General features: G+C 44.3%; 1 protein-coding gene across 21 annotated transcripts in view; it reads left to right on the plus strand.

The window, feature by feature from the left end:
• Nucleotides 1-15879, plus strand: part of TENM4 (teneurin transmembrane protein 4) — a 645160-nt gene that overhangs the window by 537267 nt on the left and 92014 nt on the right. For all 21 annotated transcript variants that reach the window (XM_046902783.1, XM_040646792.2, XM_040646975.2 and 18 more), the window contains 2 exons: nt 1619-1765; nt 15208-15424. In XM_046902783.1, the coding sequence (XP_046758739.1) occupies nt 1619-1765; nt 15208-15424 (364 nt within the window). The remainder of the gene's footprint in view (nt 1-1618; nt 1766-15207; nt 15425-15879) is intronic.

Here is a 15879-nt window from a genome sequence, read left to right on the forward strand (position 1 = left end):
AACTTCCAGTAGCTGTGCTTATCAATAGCTCATCTGTAATGTATAAATACTAATTTAATGTATTAGTAATGAAGCACAAGCATGCTCACACGCGCACAGGTTATGTGCCCTACCTCACACACATACAGTACACATTTCAAAAGGTTAGAAATCCTTTTTGGATTTCTAAAAATCCGATGTTGGGTTATGTTTGTAAATGCAAAACTGAAGATCTGTTTGAAGGACTTTTCCCTACCCACTTTGTTCCTTATTCCACTTGGCCTTTGTTAATCTGTAACCTGTTAGGAAAGCTGATTTAGCAAAGATGTAAACATTTTGTTAGTGAAGAAGCATTTCCATGCTGTATTTCCCCAGTGTGGGACACTCAAGGATTTCCTCAGGCAGCTTCCCATTAACAGAGTGATGGGGTTGACCGAGTGTTACCACAATGCACACCTTTCAGTGCCCTTCACCACTGTGTCGTTTGGGACAGGATATGTCCATCACTTGTGCAGTTCCTCATAGAAGCTCACCTTGCAAAGCTGAGGGCTTGAAGGAACTCAAACTACATGAAGGCATTTCACAACACATGTATGAGCAGAGAGGGCTTTAAAACAGAGCTCAGGAGGCCTCAGTTGTGTTCCTGCTTTAATCAGTCCTGCTGGGTGACCTCGACAGTCACTTCAGTGCTTCACTTCCCTAATCTGTAAAATGCAGCTAGCGTTTCTGGCTGCTACTCACAAAAGATATTTGAGCTCTGCAGGTGAAAAGCCCCCTACACTGAACTGTGTAGGCTAAGCAGCCTCCCACACGTGGCTGCTTACTGGGGAAATTACTCTGCTATTTCCCCCCCCCCCCCCCCACACAAAAAAATAAAGGATGGAAATCTCAGCAGGTGGCTGTCGGATGCGAAAATCAAACCCTAGTGAGCAGGCAGGAAGCATAGGGCTCCCCCCCCCCCCCCCCCCCCCCCCAAGTTTAATCACCTGTAATAGGAACATCTGCCTCTGCTGGAGTCTCCTTTTAGTCAGCAGAGACAAACAGGCATTTCCAGAGCATGTTTCAGTGTGGGGACCAAACCTACATGAGGGGCTTCCACCATGGGGAAGGTTCCTCTGCTGCTGAGCTGAAGGGCGGTTATAGCAGGATCAGATGAACCCCTCTCAGAATGACTATAATAGAGAAATTGTGTGTTCTCCAAACATTTGCTAAAGTAGAAAGTGCCTTCCTTTTCATTCTAGTTTTGAATGTGATCTTATTCTGGCTAAAAACTGTTTTATCATGCAAAGTATTAGGAACTTTAACCTCACGTGTAACTTCTTAGGTAACCCTAAATCTTGGTCTTATAAAGCAAAGGCTTTGAGATACTCAGGTGGAAGGGTGAGTTTTGCAACCAACAGAGCAGGAAAATCACAGTGTGTCCCCAAATTCACTATTCCATCAATGCCATCAGTGAGGCTGTGCACTGGGGAGCCGGAGTGGGCTCATTCTGACTCTAAACTGAGACAATGGGAAGACATCAAGTGGGAGTGGAGAACTGAGCCAAAAACAGAGGGAAATGGCTGTTTACCAGCCCTTTTCCCGGCTGTGTTTCTCTCCCTTTGTGGTATGTCTGAACATGTGGCTGTTTGCCTTGCAGAGGGATGCCCTGGCTTGTGCAATGGGAATGGCAGATGCACTCTGGACATGAATGGCTGGCACTGCGTCTGCCAGCTGGGCTGGAGAGGAGCGGGCTGCGACACGTCCATGGAGACGGCGTGTGGCGACGGGAAGGACAACGATGGAGGTAGGACCTGAGCATGTGTGACATGTCAGTGAGATCTGCCAGGCTGGCTCAGCCAGAGTGGAGTCCAATCCAAACATTCAAATGGACTTGGGGTGCCAGGCCTGAAGAGGAAGGTTCATTTACCCCCAGATCAATTCCATATGCCCGAGAGCCAGCAGAGGCTGTGTGCTCACCATTCCACTCCACCCAGCCGTGTGGCTCAGCAGTGACACAATGGGACCATTTCAAACAGCACATGTCCCTGACTGCTCCAACTTTGGCCTCACTGCCTGAGGTTTTCATCAGGGCTCCCCAATAGGTCACTACTGTCTTGGGATGAATGTTTTGCAGTAACTGAGAGGCTTCAGTGACTGATCCCCATGCCCACAAGCCATCCAATCCCTCTCGAACCATGTTTTATTGATTACAGTTCCATATGTAGTGATGTCAGGCATGTGAATAATAGCCCTGCGTAATGCAAACTTAATATTCAGAGTTATCTCATTACAAAGGAAACCCTGGTGCTGTGTGAAGGTTTGAATTAGAGGGCAGGAGATGAGATATTAAATTTAAGGCATAAGGGAGGCCGCATAATTTGTTTTGTTGTCACTCAGCAAAAGGCTTTGTAAACCACAAGTCTGGACCAGGACCCAGACTGTGAAGCAGAGATTGTATTTTGCAAGTTTCTTTTTTATCATATTCACAAGAACAGTACAGTTAAAAAATGATAGGCAGCCAAGACTGTGATTATCTGCTTCACGGCAACTGGGATTTTGATTGAATATTTAAAATACTTCTGCACATCTGGCATGGCAAACGGACTGAATTATCCCTTTGGAAAAGACAGAACAAAATTGGAGAACCATATAAAGAACATACACAGTGAAACAAATGTCTCTCCCTGCCTCACGTGAAACTGAGTATGGCCATACTCCCCTATGTACAGAATTCTCAAGGCAACAATAAAGTTCACTATGTCAGATGTGTAAAATATGGCAAATAGAGCTATGGGCAACCCTAGTTTCCCTGGAAATAAATAAGCAGCAGAGTAATCCAGGCTAACAGACAAGGTAGACAACATCTGTACAACATCAAAAATTGCGTAACCAGACTCAGGTTGGTGAAACACTGTCTCCTCATATCTCCTGGATCAAGGCACTGACCTTGCAGTGGGGTTTGTGGTCTCACCAGCAGGTGTAGGAAAGACAAAAGGCATCAAGATGTTTACAAGATAGTGCACTTCAGCTGCTAATCTGCATTTGGTGAGCTTGTGTGAAACATGGGCATCTACAGCTCGAGCAAAGCAACTAACAGGTTCTAACTTACTACCTTGCAACAGCTTATGTGTGTGTCAGAGCCCATAAATGAGTGTTGACCTTGCTCTTGGTATGCTAAAAAAACACTTGTACATGGACACTGTACATTGCAGCTTACAGATAACCATGTAACACACTATGCTGTTTCCTTTTATTTTGCTACTGCTATTCCTGTCAGCTGGAAAGTGGAAAAGAATCACAGAATCACAGAATGGCTAGGGTTGGAAGGGACCTCAAGGATCATCAAGCTCCAACCCCCCTGCCACAGTCAGGGCCACCAACCTCCACATTTAATACTAAGCCGGGCCAAGACCAAGAGGATACATTCACCTCCTTGATCTGATCTTTATAGATTTTTGTGGATCATTTGTGGGTTGAAATCTAGAACTCGAAAGAAAGAAATCTAGAAGTTCAGCTCCTGAGAACAGTAGGGCTGAGGAATTTCTGCTTTGAAGCCTGAGTTCCTTGTTCAGCACAGGGATTTGAATAGGTTTACCTGGAGTGGGGAAGGAAGGCTGATTCTGGACCTGTGTCCCAGCTGCCATACTGACCTCAGTATAGCAAGAGAGCTGGAGATGTCTGTGGAAGACAGAATGATTTAGGTTGGAAGGGACCTCCAGTAGATATCTACATGAAGTCCCTGGTCAGAACAGGTCCAGATGCTCAGTTCTGTGTACACTCAATTCTTGAGCAACTCCAAGGACGGAGGCTCCACTTCTTTGGGCAGTTTGCCCCAGTATATGATCACCCTCATAGTAATCATTGCCCTCATAATAACTAATTAGAATTTCTCGTGTTCCAGCTTAATGTCTGCTGCCTCTTGTCGTGAGTCATCGTGGAGTACCTCAGCTGGCTTCTAGCTTCTTATTCACAACAGCTTAGACCTCCTGAGCAGCACATATCCGTGTTTCATGTGTGACAGCTGCCTTTGGGTTTCTCAGCTATCCTGAGGCAATCCAGTGACAGCACGCCCCTGTGTTTCGGAAGTAGAATTGGGTCTGTATTCATTGCAAATGCTTTGTCACCAAAGAGATCACACCTTGCACAACGGCAGTGTTTTCCAGAGCACTGAAAAGATGCAGGCTGTGCAGCCTCTTGTAAGAGCAGACAATGAGGGTATAAACACACAAAAGAGGCTTTTCCCTTTTTGGAGGTCCTGACACAACATCTCAAGTGACACTTGCCCTGGGCTGGAGTAGGCTGTTTTATTTGGCTGCTCCCCACAAAGGATTTCAGGGCTATTGCTGAACTTACCTTTGTATGCACGAGCATGCAGGCAATGGAGATGGCAGATTTCATGCAGCTGTAGAAGTCAGACATCCAGGCTGGTCACCATGCATGCTACCAGTGGACAGAAATAGGTTTACAGCATCATCTCCCTGAGTTGTTTCAGACATCACCTACTTTTGCTTGATGAACGCTGCCCTTCAAGTCATTTTCCACTAAAAACAGAGTCACTCGAGGGCGAAGAGCACAGTGGTTTTTCAGAAGAGCAATGTGAGGCCATTCGCATTAAGGGTCTTTCGCTCTGCCTGAGCTCATCGGAAGCCGGGCCCACGTTGTGGTATCGTGTGTCTGCTAATCAGGATCCCTGCAGCAGGAAATACCTCAGGATAATGGGGGCTGAAGTCAGAATCTTTTTCATCACATCCCAGCCTAATCATACCCTGAGGGAGATGGGTACCAAATTACAGGGCGTGCTGGCCTCTTAAATCTGGAGGCTGTTCAGATAAACAATAACAAGCGAAGCAGAAGTCGCTCAGAGAGAAACTCAGTGAAATGTAATCTCTGGGCAGGTTAAAATAAGGTGTCTGGGAGAGCACTTCCCTCTCCACACTCAAGTGTCATTTGTCAAAACTGACACTTAGGTTTCACACCCAGGCCTACTTTATTTACACTTCTAAACATGAAGTCCATCAGCTTGAAAGGAGTGGTGGCAAGTAACGGAGAGCAGGCAATCATCCAGTACCAGTCAAGGAAAGCAGTGCGGTGACAGAGCTTTAACAGTCTGTGTAAAAGACTTGGTTTTTCAACATTTGACCTCAGAAGGTACTGCCTGTATTGCAACAAATAAGAGATGTTTCCTTAAGATGGGCCCTGAAGGGTGCTTCTTGCCTCTCTTGGGCAGAAAACAGCCGCTATTCCTGGCTGCAGGCTCTCAATAGATAGTCCTGAGAGCAGTAGTCCTGAAGGTAACCCCACACAGAGTACCCTGTCATGTACTTGAAGAGTAGAAAGTTTGGAGGCTTAAAAGACTGTGGTTATTAACTCCTGTGGCAAGTCTTGGAAGTGGAGTTAACGGCATTTGATTCGGTGTTGAGAAGAGGCCAATATTCTATAGGATAAATACGGGCTCCATTGTACTTGTAGACTCCATCGTCAGGAACAGAGTATATTGAGCAACAGAGGGAAAGACGAGAGGATATTATTCACTCATAGATGTATCCACGAGCACTAAAGCCATCTTAACCATCTTTGTTCCAGGGAAATCATCAGTGTGACTCCGTCCATACTCAGAGATTTGCCCAGTTCACAATTTCATTGTCTGGATACACTCCACTGTCCTGAAACCACGAGAGTGAGAGATTCACAAAGGTAGCTTTGTTTGAGGGCTTAGAACCTAATGGTTCTCCCAAAGTGGATCTGACCGCATCCATCCTTTCTGGCTTCCAGAAACCTCCTGTTCTCTTTTTCTGCAAAAACTGCAGTAGTGAAGCTTCTAACCCTCAGTTCTTATCTTATTCTTGATGACTACATGCAGTGCATTCAGCCGAGCACAAACACAGAGTTCCAGTGTACACGTGGCCCTATTTGGCCTTAGCAGGTTCCGTTGTGTGCTCCACCAGATGCTAAGAGCTCAATGGTGGAACAGCTCTTATGCTTTCCTTACCTCCATCCTCCTAACAATTGTGTTCAAACCCAAGTCAGAGCAACCCAGCCACTGCATGTGGTATTTTTGCCTTTCTTTACTGCCTTGAGTAGTACCTATTACTGCCACTTTCATTTCACCAACTGTGTAATTCTGCCATAGCCACACTTGAATTACCAGGAATGAGTTCTCTGATATGTCTCAAATCTATTTGTTTTACAGCATCACAGTCCATTCATGTAACTCTGCAGAGTAATGCTTCATGCCTTGCTTGCCCCACACGAGGATCACATAGTGCTTGTAGTAAGGTGGAGACTTGCATAATCCTTTGGGATGGGAACATTTCACATTTTTTGGCCTTCTTAATACCCATGTGCCCACCATCTGTCCTCCGCATGCCAAATAACATGTTAGAGAGCTGGCAGGAGCCTGCACTGCTCCCTGCCAGCGTGTAGGGTTACACCTGAAGGCAGTGGCATGGCTATAGAGGGAATTGAATAGGATTCAAGAGAACCCCAGAACACAAATCTTTATATATGTAAATGCATGAGCTGCAGACAAGGTGATGGGATGCTTTCAGATTTCTTTTTCCTTTTGCACACTGTTATGAACCTTTACTTCACGCTGGTGAGGCTTTTATAGCACAAGAAGATTGTCTCCTGGGCATGCTATGGGAGCTGTCTGCTTCCTCGAAACCATAAAAAATGATGCATTAATGTGCGAGCTACATTTACGGAGGGAAGTGTTGAGATCTGAACGCACCTGGGAAAACAGCCACAATAAATTAGCATTTACCATCACTGATAGATCCAGTCAAACAACGGGGTCATCTCGGAGGAACCGCAGAGCACTTCTAAAAAGATGAGAAAGAGATTGGCTAGTTGGTATCACCTAGCTTCTCTTCCTCTATTTTATGATGACTGTTAATCAACCTTTCCTCAAATACGGGAACAACGTGACACGTTCACATTTGCAGGTTTCAGCAGCTCGCTGATCCTCTATTGGATGGTAACACTTGTGTATCACCTGCTGCTGGCTGTTAGCACCGGGGCTGTCAGGAGAGTGGTGTGAAGCTGGGCACTGCAGCATCCAGAAGCACATAGTGCTGTTAGCAAGGATGATGTGCTGTGAAGTGAGTGTCTAGCAGTGGCTGTGCCTTGCCTTGGCAGCTTGGGAGAGTTCCTACTCCTCGTAATGAAATTCCTTTGGTTAATAGATTCAGAAACACTGAAAATGTCCACTTTTCCAAAATAAATGTTTCATTTTCTGCTGAGGTGAGGCAAATCACAGATGTGAAGGGAGCACTGCTGGTATACAAGATGTAACAAAAGCTGACGTGAACCATTTTCAGAAAAGACAGACTTCAACGTGCATTTTGCAAAGCCCTTCTACAGTAAACTTAAAAGAGCATGGGCACCTATTCTGAAAGAAGTTCAAAAGAAGCTCTGCCAGACCTGCTTCAGCACTTGAGGCAAACTCTTGCCTCCCCTTTGGGGCAGACATTCCCCTTAGAAACCTCAGGGTTTGCTCTTAAGTGTGTCAGGACATATACTGTCATGGGTGCATAGAATGCATGGCTGCTTTCCTTTTGCTGAGGACTGGAAAACCATGCCTGTACCTGAGTGATCTGAGGCTACTTTCCAAGGTGTGCTAAGGTGATTTCTTGAACTGCTGTGGAATCAGTCAGCAGAATATGTTAGGATGAACTTTTCAGCTTTGGCTTAACACTTACAGCACTTCCCAGAAATGCGAGAAACCTTGGTGCAAAGAGATCTCACCTAAGAGTATCTCATCTGCTGAGGGTGTGAACCCATTGCTCCTCCACTTTTTTCCTAAGAAGGACTCGGCTTCAGGTACAGCATTGCTTGGCTATTGATCACATTAAGCAACCTTTGCTTTCTGCAGCGTCTGAAACCAATCTCCTCTGCTTGGAAGGGCTCTCACATGCCTACAGCATCTTATGGAATTCCACTCCAGACATAAATTGCTTGGTTTCTGTGTTGCTTTTGGAGCTGTGTCAGGGGTGTGAGGAAAAGGCTGTGCCCCAGAGGGCGGTGGGCATGGAAGAGGCTGCCCAGGGCAATGGGCACAGCCCTGAGCTGCTGGAGATCAGGGAGCATTGGGACACCGCTCTTAGACATCGGGTTTGTGTTTGGGCAGTGCTGTGTGAGGCCAGGGGTTGGACTCAGTGATCCTTGTGTGTCCCTTCCGACTCAGGATGTGCTATGATTCTGTGGGTAACTCCCCTCACTAAAAATCTGTCTAGAGAGGGGAAATCCAATGAAGCCAGCTGCAGTAACACAACAGTGGTTATCTGGGAGATCTGTAAACTTGTAGACTCTAACCACATTATTATAGGCCTGGTTTATGGTCAGCTAGTAGTGATTATCGTGTGTTTTCTGTCATTTCCTCCTTCCGTTCCATTCCCTTCTGTTTTTTTCAGATGTTCTTTAAACAGGAACACAGAGCTGGATTAGGATGGACTTTCTGCATTATACTTCTGTTTTCTGTAGTGCCTGGCACTGCAGGGCTTTGTTTTTGCACTGAAGCCCAAGGAGTGCTGCAGTACAAATACATGATTGCTATTACATATGACTATACAATTTTGAACCTGCAAATATTAGGGAAAGGTGTTAGGGCAATTCCTTTCCCAGGGAGACAGCAATCTAATTTATTTAGGATTCAGCCAGTGAGAACCTTATTCAAGCAAAATCAAAACAGAGGAGGTAGAATAGAAAGAGCTAAGAGAACAGAAATATCTAACGTGATCACAGAGACATTGCTATTGTTCCTCACATTTGTTTTGTGTTTCCTTTTCCTTCCTCACAGTGAGCCCAAAAGCTACACCTCTTTTGTTGAGTGGGTAAAATTGTTCTCTGAAAAGCCCAAGAGGAAAAGTTATTAATTCCCCAGATCCAGGAGAAGTAAATTAAGTGTCAGTCCTCAGCTCAGGGCAGAACATCATTACTTTTGTAAGCTGTCCTGAGCCCATGCATTCACACGAACAATAACTTGTGTTTTCTGCAGAAATACCAAGACATTCCTTTAGTCTGTGTTTGGGGAGAGTTGACACTGATGCTGGAAGGGTAAAATTTGATTTGCTTAAGGGTGAGGATAACACATTATGTTACCTCTACATCTGAATGCTTTCATTTTAAAACCTCCCCATACAAACTCTCCTATTAATGCATCCAAAAGCATCACAGGGTGACACAGTGTCCCCATGAAAGGTGATACTGTTGTCTGGTGAGTGATACTGGAAGAAGAGTGAAAGGCAAGAACTGGATGAGGTGAGAGCCACAATTACGTGCAATCAGTGCATCTTATGCTTTTAGTGGCAGTGAAAATATTGCTGAAAGGCAATGTACTTTTACTGTTCTTTTCTTTCTAGTCCTGCTTCACCTAGTACAGCTTCTCACTGAGCTCTTCCCACTGCAATCAGTGGCAGAGACTCTCATTCCCTTCAGCAGGAGCAATACTTGAATTTGTCGTGTATGCTCTATGTACCAGCAAGTCTGTCCCTACGTGTGGCCTGCCTGTTCTATCCTGACACTTGACATGCAGCACCTGTCAGAGCCGGCTTAAACACATAATAACACTCCCAGATGAAAGTTATTTGCATTCTGTTGTTGATGTTAGCATGACAGATTTTTGTTGCAGCATCCATAACTCTGTAGAAATGCTCCATTATTCAATCTCAGCGAGCTAAGACGCTGCCCATTAAATCAGCCAACACAATTGTGGGGCCATGAAAAGTCACAGCTAATTTGAAATTTTATTAGCTCTCAGCTGATCTTGTTTACTGCAAAAGCAGTCTCTCAAAACCAGTCCTTTGCTTCTGTGTGAAGCTCTGCTCCTGGAGGCTTTGTTGGCACTGCATGGTGGTGGTTGAGGGACTTGGAACCCGGACTCCTGTGGGATTTGTGAGCACTTTGCAGCCAGCAAGTTCAGCAACAGTCCATGGAACGCAGGGGTGGTGGCCCTTTGCTTCCAGAGAGTACTTATTTTGCAGGCTTATAGTGGCTGTGACCACGACAATTAGTTTTTCTTCTGAAGAAAGAGTAGTTCACGTAGTTCAGAGGTAAGCCAGAATATCTGCGTCTCCTAATAAGAAGTGGAGCTCAATGGACACGCTTTTTCCTATCAGTTAATGGCTGGTTTTGTGTCCTTGGTTCTTAATCCACTCCTAGCAAAGGAGGCTTTAGGGAAAGCCAGAGATTCTGGACGTGAGGGCTTACATGCAAGAAAGACAGTCACAAAACCGCTTTAGTTATTCCTCTGCCTACCCCTTCCTTCATGTCCCATGCAGCCAGCTACCTGAGAGATGTGATGCTTGCCTGCATTAAAAGAGGAGTGGCCAGCAGGGAGAGGGAGGAACAGGTTGCCCAAGGAGGTTGTGGATGCCCCATCCCTGGAGGCATTCAAGGCCAGGCTGGATGTGGCTTTGGGCAGCCTGGTCTGGTGGTTGGCATTGGATCCATTGTCATGATCTAACTTAACTGCCCCAGTTGCTCCAGTCAGAGTGTTTAAAAAAAAGTCAGGATAGCAATGACTGCAAAAAACTGTGTGCTCCTGAATACCAAACCTGGCCCCATCCTCTGCAGGCAGAAAGAAATTGATGTGAGCTACACACCAGTAGTAGGCAGTCAGAATGCATCCCTCTCTGTCTATGCACTCTGACTTTTAAGAATACGGGGCAAAAAGCTGATATGGGGAAGATAAGAAAAGGAGGTGTTTGAGGACGTGAGATGGAACAGCTGTCTACAACACCAGTAAGAAACATGCTGAAAACATCTCAAAGATGTAAAGATTTGTTTCAGATGCAAATACAAAAGAACACAAGATGGCTTAAAATCTGGCACAGTAACAGATCTCTGAATTCATTTGTTTAATGAATGGTGTCTGTGCTTGAATCTGTTTCTAGAGGGGCTCCTTGGAATTGCTTGTTGCATCCAACGCCATTCAGCATTGTTGAGTGTAGTTTAAATCTTTATGTTACCATATATCACCATGCTTGATATGGTGATAAATACATACCCAGATCATTTTGATGCAGAGTGATCTGACTCAACATCACTACACAGTCACAATCCAACAAAATGTGCCTTAAGGCAGCAGAATGCAAGGTAATACCCCTGGGAACAAAGCAAGCATGTGATCTTTATGGGTTGGGGGACTCTTGAAAGGCAATGGCTCACAGAAGGATTTAGAGATCTTGGGAGATAATTGTCTCAACATGAGTTCTCAGCGTAACGCTGTTGTTAAAATGCTACTGTGAGCCTTAGCATTTAAAAAAAGAATACAACAAAAGACAACTCAAAAGTAGGGAATTGCTCTCTCTTCTCTACCCAGTATTGCTGCCTCGGTTGTTTCATGTCAAATGTTGATAGCCTGGTGTGAAATCACTAAAAAATCTAAATCTGGCAGCTGGAAAATAAACAAGAAATTTAGTCTTGTTCAGCTGTTCAGAAGTGGGGTTTGAATAGCTTGTTGCTCTGTGTAGCAAGACTTGCACATGGAAAAGGCATCTGATCATGCAGTGCAGAAGGATATTGGTTACCTTGCAAAGGCAAAAAAAAACATTCGGTTGTGAGATATGGGAGTTAGACAAAATTCAACCTTGAAATAAGATGCAGTTTCCTAGCAGTAATTAAACATCTGAATGGCTTACCAGAGGAAGCGGTGGACTCACTGTAATCAGATGTCTTTGAAATATGAGATGTCTTTCTAAAAGACAGGCTTTAATCCAGTTCTGGGGGAAAAATGCTTGTATATAGCAGTCTGACAAGCCGGTCAGAGTAGCCTTTGTGACCCTAAAGCATACATGCTATTGCAAATGCTCTACAAAGCTCTTTCAGTCTTACACTGGTACAATTCAACAATGCATTTGTTGTCTGGTCTGAGGTGCCATGGTCATATGGCTGAGGGAAATGGGATGGTTCAGTTTGGAGAGGAGGAGGCTGAGGGGAGACCTTATTGCTCTGTACACATCCCGGATATCAGCAACAGGGCAAGAGGTAATGGTCTTAAGTTGTGCCAGGGGAGGTTCAGGTTGGATATTAAGAAACATTTCATCTCAGAAAGAGTGGTGATGCATTGGAGCAGGCTGCCTGGGGAGGTGTGGAGGTGGTGGAGTCACCATCTCTGAAAAGGGTTGATATTGCACTGAGGGATATGGTTAGTGGGCATGGTGGGATGGATTGATGGTTGGACTAGATAACTGCACAGGTCTTTTCTAAACTTAATGATTCTATGATTCTATATCATAGCTATATGTAGTATAAGGGAGCTCCCACTTTCAAAAGCGCATTGCTACTTATCATAAAACCATAGAATCGTTTGAGTTGGAAGGAATTTTTAAAGGCCATCTGGTCCAACTCCCCTGCAATGAACAGGGACACCTAAAGCTCCATCAGGTGCTCAAAGCCCTGTCCAGTCTGACCTTGATTGTCTCCAAGGACAGGGCATCCACCACCTCTCCAGGCAAGCTGTTCCTGCAACTCACTACCCCTACTGTAAAAAACTTCTTCCTCCTAGCCAGTCTAAATCACCCCTGATTGGCTTTAACTCTCACTGTTCTCTGTGCCTCAGCCAAAAGTGGCCTTTCAATTTTCCAAGCTAACTTTATGTATTGGCCTGAAAATGCTGTTATATGAGTAGCTAAACTCCACTTCAGCTCTTGAGGACTTGAATGGATCTAAGGTGTGCATGGCAAACCTCTCTGGTGTAATTACCTCCAGCTTACTGCATACAGGCCTGAAACACATTAATTGCAAAGCTCATCTGCACATGAGGCCTCATCACTGTCATCGTACAAAACACTGTCCTGTGCATCTGTTTTTCAAACATTTATCTGCTCTTTCCTGCAAAGGCAACGGTTGCTTTCTATCTTGCAGCTTCAGGTCCCCAAACACATTTCTGATGTCTGAAATGATGGCAGTAATGAAGAGGTATGGGGCAGCTGGTTTGCCATCCTCTCACTACATTGTCTTTATAGTAGAAAACATTATTAATGTGAAGGAGGTAATGACAATATTATATCTTCCTTGAAACGATAATCAGTGCAGTAACAGTTGGCTTGTTTTTTTTTTCTTTTACATGTCTTTTTTTTTCTAGGATGTAGCTATGGATAAGCAAATCACATCTATGCAGGTCTGTGTTCTTGAACAGTATCTCAGATTCCATCTGAGATGTGACCTTCCAGAATCCTCCTGGCCTAATCATCTGCAGCGAGTCGTTTTTTTTTTAATGGGCAAATAAAATGTAATTAGTTCTTTTTCATTATCGCCAGTCATCAAGAGAGAAGGCAGATGGGTAGATTTTGTGCCCGAGCTGATAAATTTTTGTGGCAATTTTGTGAGGAGTTATAAAGATGTAGTGATATCAGAACGGATAGAGGTAAGGGTAATGGATGGGGTTTTGGAAAGCACTTTTGCTAGTCTCCCATTATCGTTAATTGCAGGTGCAGAGCACTTGTGGAAATGGCTCACTGTGCGTGTGCTTGTGTGCATGGAGCAGATTTTTCTCCCACTTCGACCCACACATAGACTGGAAGCTCTGGGAGCACTCAACAGGCTTTCTTTTTGCTTTTCTTCTTGAGGGTGGCCGCATGAGATGGTGTTGCAAGTGATGTTTTATGGCACTCAAATCTTCCAAGAATGGGACAAGTATAACTCAACAGAATCCCAGTGTGTGACATGTAATCATCATAAGTACTGCAGAAATAATAACTGATCAGATTCTCATCCTATTTATATTGCAGTAAATTCAAAGTAGTGCCAGTAACATAGGGCTTCTAATTCACACCGATGTAACCGGGATGAAAATGAAGCTCATAGTCTGTAATAATGACATACGGGTTTGTCTTCCTTTACTATTTCCTTTACATAGAAAATACATTATCCTGACAACCACAGAATCATAGAATGGCTTGGGTGGAGGGACCTCAAAGATCATCTAGTTCCAACCCCCCTTGCTGTGGGCAGGGTTGACACCCCCTAAATCAGGCACTAGATCAGGTTGCCCAGGGCCCATCTAATGCATGACAACTCCAAATCTCATCCCACTTCAGGAGAAACTGACCCTCTCAGGACAGTTTTGCTCTCCAAACACATTTATTTCTTGCTGAAGTTGTCAGTAGGATGCTAGCTGTAAAGGTGGTTTCTCTGATATATAGAGCATCCAGCAACTACACTGAGACCAACCACTCATTTCACATAGGTCTTTGAACAGCCATCACGTGGTAACAATTTTCATTCACTATCAATCTGTCTTACTTGAACTGATGATTTGGAAAATCTCCAGAAAGAAAAGGAAAAAATCCACTTCCCTTAACTGGTTTCAAGATCCACCTCAACTACATGCTAACAACTTTTATTTCTAAATGTGATGCCTCACCAAACCTCTTCTGAGGTGGCATCTTATAATGAACTGGGGAATGCTCCTGTGGTGATGGGAGGGGATGTAGTACTGTCTGTGTGTTTGATGAGCTGGCAGATGTGCAAATTCATTTTGCTAGGCTACATTTGGCAAGCTTCTTTTATGTATGTCCATTGCTATTATTGTTGTTATTTTTAATTTATTGTTGGTGAAAATACAAGATTCATATCCTGAGAGTTTTGGGTCGTCTGGTTCTCTGTGTCTGCATGAAATAACTATGACAAATGCCAAAAGAGACTGAACATTCCCAGCAAAATCTTTGCCTTCTTATCTATCTAGCCAGAATCTCTAGTGGGTTGGATATGTAGATCTCTTTGTAGCCATGGTAGATAGCATGGCTTTCTCCACTGTTGAGTCCGGTTGGAAGGACTGTTACCTTGGGTGTGATTTAGTTGACCTGCTCTTTGTACAGAGAATGGGAACAGTGTATGAAAGTCATTGATCCATGAACAGAAAGCAAAAAACAGCAGAAAACTTGGAGGATTGTGTAATCATCTCAGTGACCAAGAGAGGAAATGGTGTATCTCAGAATCAATGCCAAATATAGTTTCTTTAAATCCCGATCTCATGCATATGTATGTGTTTTCTTGTATACATACATGTTAATTAGCTTTTATAGAAACATGGAACCATTAAGGTTGGAAAAAACCACTAAGATCATCTTGTTCAACTGTCGATCCATTTGATGCTCTTTTTGGAGCTTGAAGGGGAAATGTATCGCTCTATGCAAGTGTAAAGTTCACGTTTCTCTATGTGTTCATTATAAAGAGCTCTTGCACCCTGAAGTCTGCAACGTTCCATGTTCCATTTGCTCTAAAATCTTCCTTATCCTTCTGCAGATGGCCTGGTGGATTGCATGGACCCAGACTGCTGCTTGCAGCCACTGTGCCACATCAACGCACTGTGCCTGGGCTCCCCGGACCCTCTAGATATCATCCAGGAGACACAAGCACCCATCTCTCAGCAGAGCTTGCATTCGTTCTACGATCGGATCAAGTTCCTGATTGGCAAAGACAGTACTCACATCATCCCAGGAGACAATCCCTTCGAAGGAGGGTGAGTGAATTTTAATTTTTCTTCAGTAAAAGTGTGAGCCACTTGGCCATGGTAAGAGGTGAAATGGCAAATTGCTTTAAGATGGGACATTAGCAAGATGCAGAACACAGGAAAGGTCTCAGGGAAGTAGATCTGTGAAAAATTTGAGGGCCCTTCCAACTCAGAATATTCTGATTCAGGATGTTCTATGATTCTATGGAAATTTATGCAATCCAGTAGGAAAGCTGCTTCTCTCCCAGGAGTTACACACGTCCTTCCTTCTCTAATCTCAAGGAATGAAAACCATTTATTCAGCACTTCCAGAAGTATTTAGTAAACAGCAGTGGCAGACCTTTACCATGTTAAACACAGGTTTGACTGAGCCAACAGAGAGGGAAACTAACACAAACTTTAAAATCCGTTGTATGGCCTCCAAAAGCCTTACAGTCCAGGGAGGGCTGTTAGAGTGACTTCTG

Source organism: Gallus gallus, chromosome 1 (assembly GCF_016699485.2).
Source record: "Gallus gallus isolate bGalGal1 chromosome 1, bGalGal1.mat.broiler.GRCg7b, whole genome shotgun sequence".
Lineage (NCBI taxonomy): Eukaryota > Metazoa > Chordata > Aves > Galliformes > Phasianidae > Gallus > Gallus gallus.